Source organism: Leptonotus elevatus, chromosome 10 (assembly GCF_054856555.1).
Source record: "Leptonotus elevatus isolate MCC_2025b chromosome 10, RoL_Lele_1.0, whole genome shotgun sequence".
NCBI lineage: Eukaryota > Metazoa > Chordata > Actinopteri > Syngnathiformes > Syngnathidae > Leptonotus > Leptonotus elevatus.
In genome coordinates, this window is record NC_141248.1 from 5,690,997 (window position 1) to 5,713,020 (window position 22,024).

Below are 22,024 nucleotides of genomic sequence, written 5' to 3' on the forward strand. Positions count from 1 at the left end.
GCAGCTCCGTGACCACACCGTGACATTGACGGCATTGTTTTACTGTAACACACACCATAGCACACTAACTTAAATTCTAATATTGGTTACATGAAAATATATTCAATGTGTACATGACATTCTTTTTTGTATAGATGGTTTCTACTAGAATTGCACCACTATAAGTCACAAGGAGTTGACCCTGGACTGCTGGTCAGTTAATCACAGGGTACATAGAGACAGATTCACGCTACCGCTAAATGGGAATTGAACCCATGCAAGTCAGGCCAGTAAACCACAGAAAAAATAATAATAATAATCAGAGCAACTGCATACCTATCAAAAGATTATGACCATATGTGTTACTTTTACTGTATGTGTGCTTTATTCACAATCTTACAGTAGAGGCAAAAAAACAACCTTTAAATGGATTAGGGCATGGGTGTTCAAACTTTTTTTTCTCTGTGGGCCACATACAGAAAAATCTAAGGTTGCAAGGGCCACTTTTATTTTTTATATTTATCAAGCACACCAAAATCAGTCAATCAAGCAATTGATTATGTTTATATATTACAGTGTTTTATGGAAAAATGCTACCAAAGTCAAATAGTTTAGGATTTTACAAGATTTTGTTGGTGTTCGTGGTGGTCGAGACCCTGGAACCCACTCGAAAATACCAGCTCTGCACTGAGCAGCCAAATCCATTTCTACATTCAGAACCAAACCGAAACAATCTGTTGTAACTTAGCTGACCATTTTTAAAACAGTAACTTGGGAATCATTCATGTGATATGTTGACAATTTGGACCTTGACGGAGTAGAAAAAGGAGGAAACCTTTTTTGCTTGTTAAAATGAATTCTCCTTATTCACCACAGTGTTATGAAGAGACATTTTGTGACTAGTTTAGTTGAAAATAGTCTCTGCATATTTAGAAAAGCACTATAGTAGGGATGCTTGATACCCCTTTTTTTTCTCAGACCAATACATGCAGTATGAGTACACAACTCTTAAGTAGTCAACAGTAGCACTTTTGATACATAACATTGAATTTAAAAAAAAACATTGAGAGATAATTTTAAAGAAAGATCTCTCTCTCTTTCTCCATCTATATATATGTATATATATATATATATATATATATATATATATATATATATATATATATATATATATATACATTTTTATATATATATATATATATATGTGTGTGTGTGTGTGTTTTATTTATGTATTTATTTGCATAAACTTAATGGGAATTTTCTGTTCTTCTAATTTCTTGTTCCTGTTTGTAAACTGGCCACAAGAGAGCGGCTGATACTTGGGTATCGGTACTTGCCCATCCCTAGTCAACAGTATATGAAATTAATTTATTTAGAGGGAATGTCATTTTTACTAAACGCTGCAAGCTGCTTAAAAATGAATGGCAGGCCACAAAAGGCCCCCTGGCCATAGTTTAGACACCACTGGATAAGGGTATGTAACGCTTTCATGCACAAGCTCTTGCTACAGTCTTGATATGTGACCTGACCCTCTATTTACCTAAAGCCCTATACTCATTAACACACGCACACACACACACACACACACACACACAAAAACCCTTTCCCAACAAAGTGTTACAATTCACCCATGCCGCACAACCAAACCACACCTGACTTTTGCAAAGCATACTGGCGTCACACTGACAGGAAACACACAAAGCTCACGTTTTGGCCATTTGACTGTTTTTCTTTTTTGAAAAATACTCAGGGTTCAAGAGAGGGGCACACGAGACATTATTTAATATAAACTGTGACAAATGCATCTGAATGCAGACAAAATTGGTTTGATAATATAGAACAGTGGATCTTCCAAGGTCAGAAGGTTAGATGTAGTTTACTTCAGAATCAAAACTGTCGCCATTATAAGACCTTCAATAACAGTACAGGCAATTTTTTTTTTTATTAATTAGCATTTATTCTTAAATGCCATACAAGTATAAAGAAATGATAACCACTGTAATACTAAAATAAAGTAAATATAATCAATGGTATAGGGTGCAGTACAATTAGATTAGATTCAGATGACTTTATTGACCCCTAAAAGGGCAATTACCCCAGTCACACCATGTCCAAGAATAATGACAACAATGACCAACATAAGGAGACAGAACAGTAAGCCCGGCAGGTCATCTTTTAGTGCCCCGAGTTTCTTAGATGAAAAAGCAAAATAAGGAATTGGGAAGGGAAAACAAACAAGCCTCAAGCTCTGCTCCTTAAACTGGGGCACAGTATGAACCTGGAAAAAAAACACATCAGCACATACAACCAAACCATAAAAATATATCACAACAGAACTCAAAACTTTCACATTTGGAAAGGGGCGGGGGAGGAAACGGGCAAAGAAAAGTGGTTAGAACGTTCCAGCTTTGAATCTTGACTCCTGCCTTACAATGTAGAGTTTGCAGATTCTCTCTATTCTTGCATGTTGCAGCTGAGAATTCCTCTCACATTCAAAATAATAATAATAAAAAACATGCATGTTAGATTCACTGAAGACTCTAAATTATTAATGTTTGTGGGACCGCTTTAGGGTGTACCTTGCCTCTTGCACACATGGCTACTGAGCAGTTACATTTATGGTTCAACTTGCACTTGTGCACCATTAGTAGCATCACACACACAAAAACAAAAACATATTAAAAAAAAATACAAAGGATATATATAACAGAATTGTGGAGTTGATCCCATCTAGTGGTGAACTAAGAATTAATTCATTTTAAAAACAGACTGTTTCTCGTAAGCTTTTACTACTTTTTTATTATTATTATTTTTTACTAGCTCCTCCCGCTAGCCACTCTTGTTAGCTGCCGGCTAAATCCACAACGGCTCCCAAGTCACCGTCACTCGCCGAGATGCTCATTTGCTCGCGCTAAATAAGATTTGGTGGTAGACTTGGGAATATGGTCTCTTTGAGCCTTCGTAGTGTGCATGCTCCTAATGCTATTCTTTCACCACTAGATGGCGCTAAGGACTACACACTAGGTCTTTAAACTTTGGCGCTTTACCTGTGAACCATGTGAGTAATGCTCACTGATAAGTGCATGGTCGAAAATGACACCTCAAATCGAAAACATACAGTAGTCATACTTGCACATTGACACTCACACAAAGGCACAGTATTAAAAACATCATAAAAATATTTAAAAAATACATTGGCAAAAAAGGTCAGGCCTATTTATGTCCTGCTGTGTCTCTTCATCCAAATCTCTTCATGTATCAATTAGAAACGGTGCCAAAGAAGTCTTTGCCCTTCATTGTGTGAGTGAGGCGGCACCCTCACTGACTTTGGCAGACTGTGGCGCCGCCCTTTGCCCCTGCAGCAGCTCTCTTGCGTCTCTTGAGGAGGGGGTTGTTGGATGTGTCCAGGTCCTTGATCTTCACCTGGTCGTAGTCGACACGCATGGTTGCCAAGGCGCTGTTCATCTCCTCCTGTCACACATCAAACGCAGACTCTGTTTACTCATTGGTGCACACTCATTCAGGGGAACCACAAATGAAATGACAAAAAGGGGCATGAAAGTGAAACGCTAACAGTTAGCTTAGCTTATTGTACTATTACTTTTATTTTCCTTAAGTTTAAAAACATATTAAAAATAGGTATGTCTGTCATCCGCTTAAGTGGAAGCTACATGCTATGTAAGAGTTTTTGGTGGCTGCTAGGTTCTTGCTTCCCTGACTTAGATTCACATTAACTTTGAATACAAAACAAATGGCTTTTTTTTTAACTGGTTTATAACATTTTTAAACTGCATATGATTAAAAATGAGAGTGTATTGATTTTTTTTTGATTTTTTACTTTAGATGTTATTTATATATTGACAAAAACGCTACATGTCTGATATTGGCAACAGCTTGTGAGTGAATGAGCAACTTCCACGCTGACTAACTTCTTTTCAATTTTTTGGTCTGATTATTTCTTCATAGGAAGGTTTGTGCACTACATAAAGGCAACACACTGTAGCTTGTTATGTAGTAAATGCAACTGGCAGTATCAGCAATTTACATACTTGCCCTATCCCAAGAACAGGGGTGTGAAACTCATATTAGCTCAGGGGCCGCATGGAGGAAAATATATTACCAAGTGGGCTGGACCGGTAAAATCATGGTATATAACTTAAAAACAATTGGCGTCAGCTACACATAAATGTTTCTTTATTTGCAGGCCAGCCCTAAATAGCGAGGTTCAACTGTAAATATATGGTTAAAAAAAAAAAATACAAATGTAAATGAACGCGGCAACACTTCGCCCGTATGAGTTCCGGGCGTGTTATATCTTCCTGTTTTGCATATATATTGTTCCCAGAATGCATTGTGTTATCGGTTTAAGTGAAGTTATAGGACGTTAATCCATGTCACATGTTTTTGTGTTACCAATAGCATGTGTGCCTTATTCAGCATGTTTGATTTATGTAGGTCTATGTTTTTATTTTATTTTTTTCAACAAACTAACTTTAGCTGGTGTGTAAAATAATGACATCGAGGTCAATTCATTTAAAGTTGCATTGCTCATCTGAGGTTTGGTTGTGAAATTACAAATGTATATGTTTTGATTTTGGCCATCTGATTAATTGGGCTGACATTACTCTTTTTCTTTTCTTTTTTTTTTTTTACTTTACAAGATCATCTGGCGGGCCGGACTAAACCCCTTTGCGGGCCTGGTCCAGTTCACTGGCCGTATGTTTGACACCACATGCCCTGGAAGCTTTCCATGTTAATGCACCGCTTATTTTTGCATGTTCCAGTTTCTTGAGAATTTGTTGGGTGCATGTTCAGCAGTAATAACAGAACTGCACATACTACTTTGAGCATCAGAGATTCAGTACTGTGGAAAAGTGGCAGACACATCAACAAACAAACAAACAAAAAAAAGGTACCAGTAAATGGCCTGCACTTATATAGCGCTTTATCTACACCACGGTGCTCAAATCGCTTTACAAAGCCTCACATTCACACATTCATACACCAGTGAAAGGATAACAAGTTATTATTAAAGACAATGAATTCACAGACCTTAAAAGTGAAACACTGAGCTAAAAGATGCCAAAACAACCTTAGGAATTCAATGAGTTCATTCATACATAGTCTCAACTGTACTGGTCTGTCATCATTCACTCTTGAATGCAGGATGAAGTAAGAGTTTAGCCTGAACATTTTTGGAGAAGTGGTTGAGAAAGGAAATATTTATGCAACCTGCAATAGCACCATTGCAGAACGATACGCTATTGTGTGTCTATCATTGAAGATAATTGTGTTTTATGCTCCTGTTACGTCAGACGCGAGCTGTTGGGGAAGGATGGCTGCTATGTATTGTATTTATGGATTACGATTTACTCATGCACAATTGCACCCATTCAAAATGCCTGATAAGCAATTTCATAACGTTACGTGCTGGAGAAGTAAAGCTACAGTGACAAATGTGTGTGTGTGTGTGTGTGTGTGTGTGTGTGTGTGTGTGTGTGTGTGTGTTTGTTGTTATACAGTACACTTTTGTATTTAACTGAACCAGTACAGTATTTACTGTAGTTGGGGGCACTTCAGTCATTGCTCCCCCTAGTGTACACAATCGGGATCACATGAGTTTGATGTATTTTTACTGTAACAAATACCATCAGGCACACTAACCTACATGTAAAGTACAACTTAAATTCTAATATTTGTTACATGTAAAACATATTTGATGTGTACATGGCATTCATTGTTATATAGTAGAGGGTTTCTATAATTGTAAACCTGAAGAGTGGTGCTATTAAGAGGAGGTCATTTAAGTTGAGTAGTGCCAACTGAAGGCCCAGGTACCAAATGCATGGCCCTTCACTGGATTTATTCAGCGTTGGGTCTACACTGAAGAGAAAGCACAAAGTGTGATGCTACAAGAACTAAATCGGAACATTAGGAAACTAATACTAGTTTAAAGTTATCATACCACGTGTATTGTACAGACAGAATGTTATATTGTACTGTAAATTGTGGTTCACATACTTTCTTTACAATAAGCTGAATATCTTTCTAATACAGTCCTTGCATCCTTATGTTTAAGTGGATCATGTTCAAATTTTGGTTTAATTGGGGTTTATTTTTAGAATTTGATTCTTACTTGAGCCTTTTGTAAATACTTTAGAATTTTATCTTGAAGTCTTTTTGACAATATCAAGTCGTTTGAATTTTGTTCTCTGATCAAATGATTTTGCTTGTAATGCCCCACAACGACCAGAAGATTTCAGTGTTGTTGTGCTTCAGACCTTCACGTCTTCCCACATTTCTCTGTCCTCAGTCAACACTCGGCTGGTGTGGAGTGGAGTGGAAGGGACCACCATGGCTTGCTGCAGAGCACAAATACATGCAGATGTGTAAACATGACATCAACAGGAAATAGTAGCAGCTGTATCAAATGTGTGTATGGTGTCATAAACTTACACTGATCCAGGGGTGTTTCATAAACGGACTGATGGCCATTCTCTCATTGGGGTCTGTCTTCAGCAGCTGGTGAATCACATTTTTGCCTGTCAGAGGAAAGGGATACTGCAATATGAGATGTTGCCAGCATTTTTTGTTACCAATCCCTCCTTTTAAAACAAATGACAAGACTTGAATTCATTAATCATGATAAAACCTATGAAGCAACTAAAGATTTAATTTTATAGTTATTTTGGAAGAACTGCTAGTTTACAGATTTTTGTTAAAGGTTACAAGGCAAATTATTGGGGAGTTTTGAGAACTTGGTGTGACCATTGGCCCCTGCATCCCACCTGATGAATGCGCCCCTGCTATGAGCAGACTGACTGTACAACTGAATTTAAATAATTATTACATGCAATGTAATCAGTATTTGGTTCAAAATGTACATGTTTTCTGAAAATGTAAACGACTAAGCCATTATTTTAGGAGAGTGATGATATTTAGAACCAAAACAATCTGGAGCAAGATTTTGTCTTTTGAGTTCGCATAGTATGATCATCATAATCATCATCATCATTATTATTATTAGTGTTGCGCGCCATGTAAAAGGCAATTTTTTTCAAGTCTATATTGCAGGCTGCAAATGGCTCCCAGCTAATCGTTTGGACGCCACTGGTTCAGATGAAGAATTAAAATACATGCAACTAAGGGATGCAGTCCACTAGAGGTTTTATGAATGGTTCATGAACTCACCTTCATCCGAAACATCTGCCCACTCTGGGTTGGGAAATTCATATTGACCCATCCTGATACGTCGCTTCATCCCTGGTGAAATGGCTTGACCCGTGTTGGAATAAAACGGGGGGAAGCCGCACAACCTGGGGAAGAATGAGAGAGGGGATAATCCTCACATTTTTTTCTTCAAGGTTACCTGGGTGACAAACACGAGATACTCACAGGATATACATGATGACACCCAGAGACCACATATCACATGACTTGTCATATTTCTCCGGACCCAAAACCTCTGGTGCTGATCCATGGCCACATGACCACAGACATTTAAAAAAACAAAGCAAATGTAACGTAAGTGTGATATCAACTTAAAAGTCCCAATTGACTTCTGTTATTGATTCTAATCATGCCTTTCAGTCATCACACATACTAGCCCCGGGGTCGGCAACCTTTCCTGTCAAAAGAGCCATTTTAGGCCAAATTAATCAGTAAAAATTTGTCTGGAACTGCAAAACATTTGAAGATTGTGATGAAGGAAACAATGTGTTAGTGTTAATGTACTGAGGGGCCAAGAGCTAATTAGAGCTGCACACAAAACACAAAAATATGATAGCAATTTCCAATTGTTCACACTTTCTGCTCTTTCTAACAAATTTCTGACATTTTTGGCATTTATGGTACTTTCTGCCCCTCTTCTTCCTTTGTTGGACGTTTTATGGGAAAAAAAATGTTAAAAATTTTTTCTGACTTTTTTTGCTTTCAATTTTCTGACATTTTAGAATTTTTTTTGTACAGTTTATGGTAATTTTGGGGATTTCTTTTGTTTTTGGACATTTTATGGCTACCTTTAAAAAAAAAAATTCCCCAGCCTTTACTTAATGTAAGGAACTTTTCAACCTTAATAACATATTTTCATAACTCTTCTGATAAAATATCGATGGTACCGTTGCCATGGCCTGAGGGGGTCTGTGTCATTTTATTAGCACTAAGCAACTTTGAGGAGGATGGTAGGAACACTGCCACACAAACAACTACAAATGTGCTGAATGCTTTATGACATAAGTCACTTCCAAGTTCCCCCTTTACTCATTCGTTACAAAGACGATAGTCAATTTGAATGGCAACGCTTAATTACTGCATTCCTGGCAGAAGCTGCAAAACAACTGAAAAGTTTGGCCTGAGGAGACAAAAAAAAAAAGAAAAGGAAAAGGGAAGCTACCCAGATAAAAGAACAGTCAAGGATCAATATTGGCCCGGGTTTCACTTTCTGGTGTGAGCTAAAAATCGACGCAATGCGCTTGTCCTCATAGGAAATGCGGTCTTGCTACAGACATAACAGTACCGCTTTTGTCTATATGACGTAGCCATAATCAACAAACTGAAAGTTCCTTAGTGTTGCCTTAAATCAATTTTCTGACTTTTTGGGGGGGTCAATTTTGTGGACATTATTGGGATTTCTTCTTTTGTTTTTGGACATTTTATCTTTATTCAATTCTATGACATTTTTGCAATTTCATGGACATTTTATGGTAATTTGCTGCTTTTCTCTTCTTTTTTGGACTTTTTGGATATTTTTAGGTACTTTTTAAAACTTTAATCTACCTTTTGTCCCTTTTTTCTGGCAACTTAAAAATGTGGACTGTGACATTTTTGAATATTTACTTATTTATTTTTAAATTCTAAATTATGAAATGATTAAAAAAATATTTAAAATAAAAATACATATGAATTTCTATATTTTTTATTTGTATTTATTTTTATTTAGAGATCCACAAGGCGCCACAGGAGAGGGACTAAAAAGCCACATGTGGCTCCAGAGCTGCAGTTTGCAGACCCCTGCATTAGCCCATTGCGTTTTAGCCTTTCCAGAGTCAGTCCATCTTATACCACAGGAAGTAAATTAAAGAGCAACTAACCCACATAGTACGGCGTGTAGCAGGGGGTCTGTAGCGGATTGTGTTGTGTGGTCTCCTTCGCGAAACCGAAGTCTGTTAGTTTGAGGACTCCATTCCTGTGCTTTGAGGTGTACAGTAGATTCTCAGGCTATCGGAGGGCACATCAAATGACCCAAGTAAATTTTTATTTTTTTTTGAAAGCCAAACCTGATTGTGAAATTGTTGAGCTCACCTTGATATCTCTGTGCGCGATGTTAATACTATGCAGGAACTCAATGGCTGTGCCGATGTCTCTCATGATCTCAGATGCCTCTGGGATGAAAGAGGTTAAAACACATAGTCTCAAACCAGAAGTCAATCCACTTGACTTGACAAATAAAAGTTGTTGTTTGTTTGTTTTTGTATGAACCTAAAATACACTATAACCTTTAAAGGATAATTTAATTTGACGTTCTCTTAACTTTTGAATTCACTTGCTCTTCCTCAAAGAAGGTGCTGACTGGCGATATTTACAACGGCATGCATCAACAATACATTTCCAGGGAGCTTCTGAGCTTTTCTATGACACTTCCAGTCTCTGGTGCAACCTGCTGAAACAGTGTCTGTGACACTGTAAGCTCAGTAGCCACTTCCCTCTGAGAACATCCTGTTTGATGCCTCGCAGTGGCGAGGCAAAAAACTCCTAAAGAATATTTGAGGTGCGGCATACATTCTATAAACTGTCGAGAGTACTGTGTAAGCACAGATTAAAAAATAAATAAACAAACGCACACAAATGAAAGCTGGAGCCGATATTTGAACACCTCATCTAAGAACTTTGACACACACTTGCTAACCAGTCATGCAGTGGCTACAGCAATATTTAAAACCATATTTAAAAAAGGTGTTGTTGAGGAGACAGTGTATGGCATTCTGCAATGACTTACATTGCAGCTTTCCTGGATCTAACAGAAAGCGATCCGTTCTCACCTTTCTCTGTGAAAGCCTGGTCTCCTCGGGCCTGAATGCGGCTGAACAGCTCTCCTCCCTCCATACTGTGGGTGCAAACAAATTAGAATCAGATTTATTGGCCAAATATGTCAAAACACACAAGGAACTTGTGTATAATTGTATGCTAACGTTGAATTGAGAATCCAGAAGCTTTCTTATGTTGATAAATTTGAATTTTCACTCCTCTGGTTGTCATTAAAAATGGTCGTTATTGTCAACGCTTCTGTGGTGGCATCATGAGGAAAAAAAACTGATAAGCAAAGCAAACAATCTTTTAGCTGTTGGAGGCCCATGAGATTTGCTACATGATGAGGATTTGAACCCCATATTTGATTTTAGAGGCATGTTTTGCCATAAAAATTTGGTTAAACTCCAAATTGAAAAGCCTGACCTAAAAGTTTCTACAGGATTAAAAGCAGTAGTGAAAACTGAACATAAAAAGCTGTTTTGTGATGAGTTTTCCTATGAGGATGTGTACTCGGTGTGGTTAGTGAACAGAGAGAGGAAGAGAGAATAATAAATGCAGCTTTTTGTGTTCGACTGACAGAACTAAATGTCGTCCTCCGCTGACCTCTACTTATACAGGAAGCAGATTACAGCAGACTGAGATCACTGATGTTCGTGCGCACACACAAATGGTTACTACAAACAGTAGTTCACAAACACTGTTGCTGTGCCAGTACATTTAGTCAATAAATAAATGACTCTGTATCAAATAATGTGAAGCGATCCGTTTCAGGTCACATTTCTTTGTGTGAGGCTATTTGTAAGTAAAGACCACAGAAGGCATAGAACATCGCCTTACCAAGTTATCAGTAGTGCGTTTTTATTAACAATAGTGGCCGTATCTTCTCAAACATAAACGGGTTATTAATTTAATAAAAAGTTGGGACAAATTAAATTAATAATCCCAAAGTCAATTTGTTGGGTTATTAATTTGACCCCAAATTTTTAGGTTGAATAACCCAATTGAATTGGGTCAAAAATGAGCTGACCCAACTTTTTGAGTTATTTAACCCAAAAAGTTGGGACAAATTAAATGAATAACCCACAAAGCGACCACTTTTTGGGGTTGTTTGTGGGTTATTTATTCGACCCAACTTTTTGCGTTAATTGAATTTTGACCCTATTTGGGTTCTTTTTGACCCAACTATCTTTTACATTTTGATATTGTAGTTGACGTAGTTAATGTACGTAGATTACTACTAAAATGTAATACAAATATTACATCAATAATTTCCCTCATGCTTAATAAGGTGTTTTTACGGTTCACTTATAGAATAAGAAAAAGAAAAATGGTTGATAAATTGATGATTTATGATGATGAAAAACAATATTTAATATTACATTTAGTGTGGTTTCTAAATCTTCATGTTCATGTGAGTCCTTTCATATCAGACTTTGGCAATTATAAAAACATCAGGCACACATATTGATCCAATATTCAAGTTAATTATGAAACACACATTGTAGATTTTAGTCATTTAAAAAAAGAATTGTAAAAAAAAAAAAAAAAAAAAAAAGGGTATTTAACAATTTTGTTGGTTCATTACAAATTACTGAAACAATGCACCTAAATAAAATTTGCAATAAGGTTGAAATCATTTTAAGTTTAACTGATTGATAGCAAGCTAACGCTAGCTAGCTAGTACCATTCCATGATGATGAGCAGGCACTTCTTCCCATGATGCATGTTCTCATACAGGCTGAGAATTCGTACAATATGTGGCCCGCCAGACACCCTCCAATGAAGCTCCACCTCCCGCCTCGCTTTGGGGCTGTCATAGAGGATCTGGAAGACACAAGAGGAAAAAGACAACAGGTACAATTAAGAATTCAACCAAGTTTTCTGGACAAATATGACACTAAACCTAAAAGATTTGAGTAAAACTGTAAAACCACAAATGTGACACAGGATATTATCTGGCTATTAAGCATAATATGAGCAAACTGAATAATTGTATAGCCTATAAACAAAAATGAACACGCATACACAAATGTTGCATGTCGTACACACACACATGCTCACAGACAGCAGGTGTAGCTGACATAGCATACATGTCCAGTCAGTGAGTATTTTGGGATATGACAGCCAAAGACTGATCTGATGTTCAGAAGAAGGCTGCTCTGGTCAAGGCTGGGAAAGACTGACTCATTGACATGTGAGAAAGACACACACATACCCACGCACACACAAACATTGATTATTAAGACAAGCAGCCTGCTTGTTTGTTGATTCAAGAAGTTTAAACGTCACGGAGGACATTTTCGGGGGAACTCTACAGCCATGCTGAACATGTCAGTAACAGCTCCTCACAGAGTGTGTGGACGGTGGATGAGGAAGTGATGGCTGGAAGTCACACCAGCACACAACGGCCAGTTGAAAGTAGAAGTTGGGGGTTTCCGGTGACTTTTCTGCAAATGTGTGTGACTCTCTTCGTACAGCCTCGCCCGCCAAACGTGACTAAAATGAGCAATTTTGCAGTTGTGAGCTCATTCATTGCTTTACAAGCCTCATTTCCTGCACTGCACTGTAGTCATGAGATTAAAAATGGCATAGATAGTGAGGCATCATGGTGAATCATTCTTGTCTCCCTGGAAGCCGCCGTTCACACAGTGGCTCTATACCTCGCACCAAAACACAACGCCATAGAAAACAAAACTATACAGTGTTATTGTAGGCCTATGGATATTATTATTGCTCCTAAAGTCCGTTCAGTATAAGCCTGATGGCGAGCTCATCCCGAATCAATTTGATTTTGTTTGATGTCAGAGTCCTGTGCAACTTCTTCCACACTGACCGATGTAAGCATAGAATTGTCTGTCTTGCTAGTATGACTAATTAATGTATGTTCAGTGCCTCAATACCTTATGTATGTGACCCCCCCCCCCATATCATTGCTCCCACATAGCTTTACATTGTGTGCATCACTATAAAAAGTGGGTTGATACAACTAGTTTTCATAGGTGAACCCCAAAGCCAGAAACAAGCACTATCTAATGTTTAAGCAATCAGTGTAAAAGGCAACACCTGAGCACTGCAACTAGAAACACCCATCAGTCACATGTCCCAATATGGCTGCTCACTTGAAAAGTGGATGGGTTCAAACAAAAGTATGGTGCTCTGTCCTGAGATGTTTAACAAATCTAGCTGTAAAAACGATAAAATAAAAGCAAACAAGTTTTTTTGTGGCATTCCGAGTGTATAGCCCCACTCCCGTAGAGGAATTTAACCTTGCTGATTACCCCCTAACCCCCCCCCCCCCCTTTTTCTTTCTTTCATTCCTTCCTTCTTGTTTTCGGATATTTCTAAGCTTGTCTGTTACCTTTTCTATATAATGTTTAACAATGTACTATGCCAATATGTTGGTTTTTTTTACATTCGAAGTTAAAACGAAAAAAAAAAAAGCTCCGCTCTGCCGTCCGTCAGCAATGAATGTCCGTGCGGAAAAACGAAATATTGTTCCCGGGTCGCGCAAATATGTTTAAAAAAAATTGCTGTACAAAGTATTTTGATGTAAATATCGACTTTAAAGGGGAAATCCGATTTAAGTCAAAATCCGGGTTACATCGCCAGCGTAGGAACGGGACTCCGCCGTAACTTGAGGACTTACAATATGCATAATTAAAATCCATACCAAACTTCAAATGCTTTTATACTTATGTTCTTATTATCAGCAAATGAATGTGGCCAAAGCATCCATTACTGAAAACTAAGGAGAGTTAATGAGTCTATAAAACAAAAACGTTCTGTTCTCATGACACTGTGAAGCTTCAGAGTTCAAGCTGGAGCCATCTCTGAACAATAATTTAAAAGATAACTCAACACCAAATCAACTCTTTTTTCTTTTTTTTTTCAATACATACTACGTCACTTGTTTCCGCATGACGTCGTCGCCCCCGCCACCCACCGGCTCATTCTCGTACACGCCTCCTTAAACGGCTTCTTAGCGAGTTGCTGTTGTCAATCACAGCCAGACCACGCACAACCCTCTCGCTATTCACAACCCAACGGTCCTCCAGGCAACACCCCCTTTGAGCGGCAATTTCAAATCTTAGTGAGGGGTGGAGCAAGAGTCTGACTTCCCGTTGAGTAATCCTTTCAGCTTTAATGAGTGTCAGTGGAGACTGATTAACTATTTCAACAGGAGTGGCAGCTTAGAACGAACTGCCTGAGGATCAATTCTTGTGAGGAGTTCCTGTGCTCAATTGCAGGAAAATCTTTGATGAAAATTGGGACTGTCTCTCATGGTGGCCCTCATTATAAACACACACACAAACAAGGTAAAGGTCAGAATATGTTGACATAACACCAACAACAAAATGACTTTCTGCGCAGTTTGACATAATTACAGTATGATGACAACACTGGCAAGATGTTTCCTTTTCACATGGATCGTTAAGAAAAGACTGAAAAACTGTAATATGTATGCCTGGCCAGTATGTCCAACGCACATGTGTGTCCAAAAATAACTTTATTATTACATTAGCGTAGGCTATATGTGGCGCGCCATTGTTGTTTTTAGAATCACACGTCCCTAGGCTAACCATTAGAACATGAGCATGTCCCCTATTGAAATTATATTGAGGTCAACTTTAAGACCTGCTTTCAAATTGTATGTTCCAGCAGTAAAACATGCAAACAAACAACTAACCACCTGCCAGATGGGCAATTGACTACATTGCCTTGGTTGACAAATTCTTAATTGTTTTCTAACTTCACTTTTTGGCTTATTTTTCTCTCTGGTTGAAACGTTCTAAAGCAGCTCTGCTGGTTACAGCCATGTAGTGCATTTCATTTGCCTCAGATGCTTTAAGACACAGTTAATCGATTCTACGCAATTGACAGAATACTTGCGCTGTCAAGTCCTACCAACTGTGACCTGCTAAAAACATATGCGCTCTAATTTTGAAATGACAGGACGTAGACCACTCAGGAGGTAAGTTACTGGCTCAAGAAAAACCCAAGAAACTAAAAACTGGTGAGTTTCAGTTTGATTAATTAATTCCATACATGCTAATGCTAATATGCTAGCATGTGCTCACAGTAATTGCATGATACCCGAGCTACATGCTAATGCTATCATACTAACCACATGGCCAGTAAATGTGATGACCTGAAGCCAAATTAGCAACGTTAGCTTAGCTTAACATGTGCTTCAGCCTTGTGGTTATTTTCTTTGTTGCGATGAGTGCATTTCTTAGTTATTTTGAGGTGTTCAACCTGACTAACGTCACCAACATTCCCTGTTGTTGTTGACCGTTTTGAGAAACTGGGGCAACATTTCAAATCACTCCACACTTATTTATGAGTTATGTCTTATTGCACCCACAGCCAAGTACATCTGCTTCTAATATTATTAAAGGTTGTGGAACTCATCAGGCCTGACTCCTTGCAGTCAGACAAATCCAGGTAAATAGAATCTTGATTACTGTAAGTGAATTAAATGGAATGCATGGCTACCATCCAGCTTGGCTACAAAGTGGATTAAAGCCGTACCCATCCATTATGTTTAGCACCCAGAGAACTATGTAATTAAAAAGCTCATGCGATGGTCAATTCCACTCACCCACTTACACATTAAAAACTCCTTATCATGCCCTCTGGCTTTTTATTTACCTCAATTATTAACAAAATTGTGTGGCCTGATAATAGGTAGGGCCTATATAAAAAAAATCTATGGTGTGCTAGGCAACAGTGGGTTTTAATTAGTCATTTTACAGCCAGGACAAACATTCAAGTGACAAGAGGACTTCTTGTGATTCGACCACTGTTTGCTTTTATCACTGTTAAACTGAGTGTGAATGTTTTGGAGGGATGGCCATCGGGAATTTCGGGGTTTGTCCTCAGTTAGTCCCTGGTAGGGATAGATGTAGAAATAAAAAAAAGATAGTTTCATCCCACTAAAGGATTTTCTTTCCCAGGAAGGATGTGTGAGTGGGTAAGTGTGACTGTGTGAGCAACATCCTATTTGTTTCTTTCCAACGTCAGCTTCATATGCTGTATGTTTTCTCATCTTAGTTTCTCTCACGCAACTCTGTCTCTGCAGTTCCTCTTGTACCACATTCCTGCTTTGGCAACCTGGATCTCTGCGGATTACCGTAAAATACTAAATCTCAGATGCCTCCATGCTATAGGCCCAAATTATGCACCCTAAAAGTGTCAATCTCCAATGATAGAGAGGCCGAGATTTCAGGAACTCAGCTGCATGAGCACATAAGACCGTTCCCGCAATGTGACTCTCAGCGAGCACGCAGCAGCAGTCACACATACATGGACATGTGAAACCCAAGCCCAGCATGGACGTGAAGACTCCAGCCAAGTGTAGAGAGACATGTCTAACCCTGGGGTGCACACAAGAAAAGAGCTTTAGGAAACATTTTTACTTTCATTTTTTTATATGATACTTTTTATGCCCAATATGCACAAAATATTCCACTACATTTAAGTGACTTGATTTTTTTGTTTTGTTTTTGCATTTAATAAAACTTTCTTTGCCAAATACATGAAAAACATCTGGGAACTAGTAAGCTAGAATCTCACCTACTTTCACGCTCAGATTCAATGATGTCAAATGTCAGACTGTCTCATTCTTTCAGTTTTAACCTGACAATACAATATATAACTTATTTTCTCTTCAGTCAACACATACTAAACCGAAACAAATCTCATGAACACAAAACAGTGATAATAACCGAATTGTGTATTTTGGGAATCATTCCAGCCTTAGGATAAAGATAAGCAAAGCAATTAGCAGTAGCTATCAGACAAAAGATAACCAAAGTACACACAAAAAAAAACAATGTTTAAATAAAGGAAAAAATAAATCAGGAATCAACTCTGGGCTCACTGACATCAAAGCCTGATTACATCCATTCACTTAAATAGAGCCAGGATGGCAAAATGAAGTCAGCCAAAATATCTCAAAAAGCTGTCAGAAAATCAGCCATGGCAGAATTCCAAAGAGACAATCACTTTTACTTTTGCCAAAAAGGTCTGAATTCTATGGAGTGACGATACGAAAGTTGAACTGTTTAGAAGGTGTGTGTCTCGTTACACTTCACACAGGATTTCAGAAGAAGGACACCGTGCTAACAATTAAACATGGTGGTGGTAGTGTGATGGTCTGGGGCTGCTTGACTGCTTCAGCACCCGGATGACTAGCTATGATTGATGGAACCGTCAAGTCTGATCTTCACCAAAAAATCCTGAGGTAGAATATTGTGATCTCTTTGTGATCCCTCTTAGAAATGAAGGCAGTTGGCGTAGTCAAAACTTGGGACTTGAATCTGATTGAAATGCTACGGAAGCTTAAAAAGGACGTTTATGCTTGAAAACCCTCCTGTGTTTTTGAATTAATGCAATTCGGCAAAATATCTCCACCGATATGAGAAGGACTCATTGCTTTTACTTGTTGATGAGTGATTAGGTTTAGGGTGCAAGTAGCTTTCATTAGGGTGTTATCTTTGTCTGATATTTACATTTGTTTGATGGTGTCAAACATTAAAGTGGGGGAACTATGCAAAAAAAGCAAACATTTGGGAAGGTAAGTACAGTTCTGTTCACAACTGTACTTTTTCATGACACTGTATGTATTCATATATAAATATAAAAAAACAAAACAGCAAGACGATAAAGCAAAAGTCAAGGTTTTTCCAGATTTGTGGGTGGCCGGCGACCTTGTATTCCTAGAGTAGCTGCAGAATCACATTCAAAAACCAAAATAAAACAATCTGTACTAAGATGCCGTTGACACAGAGCAGAAGCGGAGCAAGCAATCACAATTCATGCTATTTGTTGCTGTTACTGAATGAAATTATCTTTATTCATTGGGGCGTTATGAATAGAAATTGTATTATTTTTGTTGTATATTTTTATGCAAACCAAGAAAAGCTCAGTATAAAAAAACTAATATTACTAACTAATATTAATACACAATATGACTTTAGTTAATACGCCACTACTACTAATAGTGGTGGTCCATGGTTTTGCACCTGATAAAGATGAAACGTTTTGACATGTCCATTGTTATTTTTCATATATACATCTTGGATTGCTTATAAAAAAAAAGGATGGTGAAAAATGGATCAAAATCATTAAAACATGACATATACAGATACAAATCCTGCAATTGCAGCAGTTTGACACTGGAACGGATCATTTCCATTATTTCCAACAAGGAGAAATGATTCAAAATATGAACACGAGAGGTTGGCCAGCGTCCCAGGACAGATTGTGTTTGTTCTCACTGTCATATGATATCTGTTTCTGAGTGGGAAACCATATGAAATGTGATAGTGTGGCCCCCCTCACCTTGACATGTCTCTCCGAAAGTGAACACAATTTCCTCTGCGGGATCAATAAAGTATAACAAAGAATATAAAGATAGTGCTGTTTACACTCCCTTCATTAACACACGCACAACTGAGCAAGATGTGAGCTGTTTCAAGAACAGAAATTTTTTTTTAGATGAAATTGAAATTGATGAAATGATTCCTTAACATTATCTTAAAGTGGAAGTCAACCCACAAATTGTCTTTACATATGTTGCATGTGCCCCTCTATTCTAAACATGGCATTGTGATTAATTTGTGTTTGTGGAATATAAATAAAGCAACAAAAATGTACCTGTGTTTATCCATCTCAGGGGGCGGCCATATTGCAACTTGCTGTTGACTGAAAATGAAATCACAGTTGCTCAGGGCTCAGGTGATGACCAATCACGGCTCAGTGTGTGACCGTCACATGACCAAACTCAGGAAACAGGTGAACCATGAGTGGTCATTACCTGAGCCCTGAGCAACTGTGTTGCGACAGAAAGTAGCAAAATGGCCGCCCCCTAAGATGGATAAAAACAGGTGGATATTTTTGCTTTATTTATATTCCAGAAACACAGTATTAATCAGAATGCCATGTTTAGATTAGTGGGGGTGCACACAACATGTTCTCGGAAAGAATACTAAACTCATGTACTTCATTAGCAGCAGTAAAAAAGTTTTTTTTTGCAATAATTAATTTGAAAACATGAATTTTTATGTACTTCTAAAAACTTTAAATCAATAAAAAAAATATATATAACTTGCCGCTATATTTATTGAACCCATCACTAGATAGCTGTAACGTGTGTCAACACAAATTACTTATAGATGCCACAAGATGGTGACAAAGTGCTATTTTTGTCTCAATGAAACTCATCAACTCAGGTCCTTGCCAAGACGTTACGTTACAATATATGGCGTCAAAGTATTTCTCCATTATTATTATTACACCAGCAAATAGTTGACTGATAAAAAAACAACAACAACAACAACAACAACCTGTTTGAAAAGTAAAAATAAAATAATCGTAATAATCTTCTGAAAAGCAAAATTTACTCTTTGTGGTGTGCACTTGAATGTTACCTTGAGAGCGCACTTCTGTCCAGTCTTCTTGTTGAAACACTCCAGAACTTTGCCATTAATGCCCAAACCCAGAACATGGCTGGAGACTTTATAATCGTCCGTCACTGCGTGTCTTTTAATGTCCAGTTTGGTGTTTCCGGGCAAGGGGAATAGCGTGTCCTCGGGGGCCGAGGCGGCGGCAGCGGCTGCTGGCGGCGGCTGTAGTTTAGCGTTATCGGACGGCGAGTCGAGCTCGGCTTCGGCGATCGGCGCTCGCGGCGGGTTCTTCCCGTTGCCATCCTGCAGCATGTTCGGTCGTGGGTGACTTACCAAAACGACGCGATGACACCACGGCTGTCCGCTAAATGCGCCCGGTTGTTCTGGACACTGATTCAAAAACTTCGTTATCTACTCATTCCCTGGAAAAAGCTATTTTTTTAAAACATCGAAAATAGTCAACCTTCTCAGGACTTCCTCATTCGTTTAATGTCAAAAGGAATCCAAACATTCCATCAGGTGTGCCAGTAGTGAGTCCAGATCGAGAAGCTTGTCATGGACTCAGCTTGAGCTCACATGGGTCAGTCAGTGTCACGCCGTGGGGAAGTGGAAACACCCACAGGCACCACCCTCCATCCCTCCATCCCTCCCTCCTTCCACTGACTGATCTCATTTCACAACTCGACCCCAGCGGCTGCTTTAAAGGTGCAGGAGCTTGTCGAATGCTGCCTATGCTTATTTACTTCAAGTCTGAACAAAGAATGACTTGATCATAGCATGAGAAGCTTGTCTTCCCTCGCTATAATAAATCGCTGCAGAAATTGTTTCGTGCAATTTTGCATGCATTTGTTTTTTGTGTTTTTTTTTACAATAATGTACCTATTTTATAAAATTTATGAAAATTAAGTTATTATTGCCCATAGAGCCATGGAATCTACTACTTCACCCGAAGGTCGCCTGTCAGTCGAAGTTGCACATTTAGTCGGGACTCATAGAGCGCGATATTTACTTAAGTTGGCGATCGCTAGTTTGAAAACAGCCCCTTACCTTCTGTCGCCTGCTGTTTTTACCAAGTTAATCAAATCCCTCATTCACTGCCAGCCCAGTTAAAATCGATCTTTGATGTCTATGGCCGTCATTGGCAGTGAATGAGTTAAACAGGTTTGTGAATAATGATGAAACTTAGCTATATTTTAATGCTAATTGCTGCAAAACGGAAACAGATACAAATATACTTTTTTTTCCTGATGAAAGAATAGACCTTAGTCTTTCTTTTGGTATGTTCTGATTTTATATTATGTGGGCCATGCAAAATCTGTCAAAATCTAGTAAAACTGCCAGGAGCGAAGGGGGTTGCTTCACTAAAAATAGCTGGGAGTGAATGAGTTAATAAATTAAAATAGGACCAAAACATAATAAATGAGAATGTAAATAAACTGGTTTTCTGAGGGTTAATTAAATGTCTCATATTATTCAACTTTTCAACATATTAAAATAGTTCTCAAATGTGTAAGACATGTCTGTGACATGCATTCGTCAAAATTGACTTTGGATCGAATATTTTTGCTGTCCCTAAATCAGCCAAAAAACGCTCTGTTCGAAACGGCCTGTTTTAGGGGTGTGTTACTTTTATGTAAATAGCTGCACCAGGCCACGCCTCGGCCATACCTTTGTTTCTAGAAGGGGCAGTGATTTCGGTCATGGCAGCCATGTGCTAATGTTGTGAATGGAAACGACTGGCCATGGGAGCAGAAGAAAAGAAAAATACAGACATGTCTTTTAAACATTTGACAACTATTTTAATGTGGAAAAGTGGCATAACGTTTTACCATAAGAAAAAGTAGCATAACGTTACTACAGAGACTATGTTGTAGCGTAGTTTGTAATTGTTTAGGCAATGGTTGTTTTGCCATAACCGGCAAATCTCCCGCGAAAGTTATTTTGCCGTGAATGTCTCAGATTTGCCGTGAATGTTTGTAGACATTTACAAGCGGTTATGAATAAAATGTAGCTCCCACTTTAGGCACTAAACATACACCAGTAATATGGTAGAAGGTGTGCATCTATTAGAAAGGATAGGAAGGAAGGCCAAATCAAAAATGTTAAACTTACATCTTTCCCGTTTGCAGTCGTGTCACACTGTTGGGACCGATCCATTATGTTTCAACGTGTTGCTAATCCAGCTCTGAACAGGCTTTCACTAACAAAACTTTCAAAAGTAAAACAAATCCACTGTTTTCTCAAAGACTTGGGACGAAGGAAGCAACCACTTTTTCCTGATCAATGTTTCCCCTCCCCACGGAGCATTTGCGAGCAGGGAGAGAAAAAGAAAGGCGCAGCCAGCTTCTCGAATTTCAGTGGGCGTGGCAAACCTTTACCACAGGTGGTGCCACTAACCCGAGGGGGCTGGGTCGCGTGCACTTCCGTGTCTTTTTGACGTCACTAAATCACGTTAGTTTAATCTGCCTGTTTGAAGCACACATTTTAAAAAGGAGGAAAAAGCTAAAGAAGTCACGTATGGACTTTTTTCATATCTGGTTGGATTGTAGACAGGCCGGGGATGCATATTATTGATAGAAAACCCAACTAAAGTGCATTTTCATACTATG

The 22,024-nt window shown here is 38.4% G+C and overlaps 1 protein-coding gene across 2 annotated transcripts; it reads right to left on the bottom strand.

The window, feature by feature from the left end:
• Positions 1-1,801: 1,801 nt before the first annotated feature.
• On the bottom strand, positions 1,802-20,032 carry mapkapk3 (MAPK activated protein kinase 3). Of its 2 annotated transcripts, XM_086086941.1 has the most exons (11): positions 19,879-20,032; positions 19,440-19,805; positions 11,690-11,829; positions 10,017-10,081; positions 9,280-9,359; positions 9,069-9,195; positions 7,375-7,450; positions 7,171-7,295; positions 6,436-6,521; positions 6,261-6,341; positions 1,802-3,450 (listed from the first exon to the last, which is right to left on the bottom strand). In XM_086086941.1, exons 2-11 carry the CDS (start codon positions 19,725-19,727, stop codon positions 3,298-3,300), a joined length of 1,221 nt encoding a protein of 406 aa, XP_085943067.1. In that variant the 5' UTR covers positions 19,728-19,805; positions 19,879-20,032; the 3' UTR covers positions 1,802-3,297. The 2 variants fall into 2 exon arrangements, with proteins under 2 accessions (XP_085943067.1, XP_085943068.1); XM_086086942.1 differs by having other exon boundaries at positions 9,069-9,168; positions 19,440-20,032.
• Between the last annotated feature and the right edge of the window lie 1,992 nt (positions 20,033-22,024).

What these genes read in the sequence shown, in the direction of transcription:
- mapkapk3 (XM_086086941.1), bottom strand. Translation starts at nt 19,727, where the DNA reads ATGCTGCAGGATGGCAACGGGAAGAACCCGCCGCGAGCGCCGATCGCC. An exon ending in GACAGAAGTGCGCTCTCAAG is followed by an intron (nt 11,830 to 19,439) that starts GTAACATTCAAG and finishes TGTGTCTTCCAG; the next exon opens with ATCCTCTATGACAGCCCCAA. An exon ending in GGTGTCATCATGTATATCCT is followed by an intron (nt 7,296 to 7,374) that starts GTGAGTATCTCG and finishes ATTCTTCCCCAG; the next exon opens with GTTGTGCGGCTTCCCCCCGT.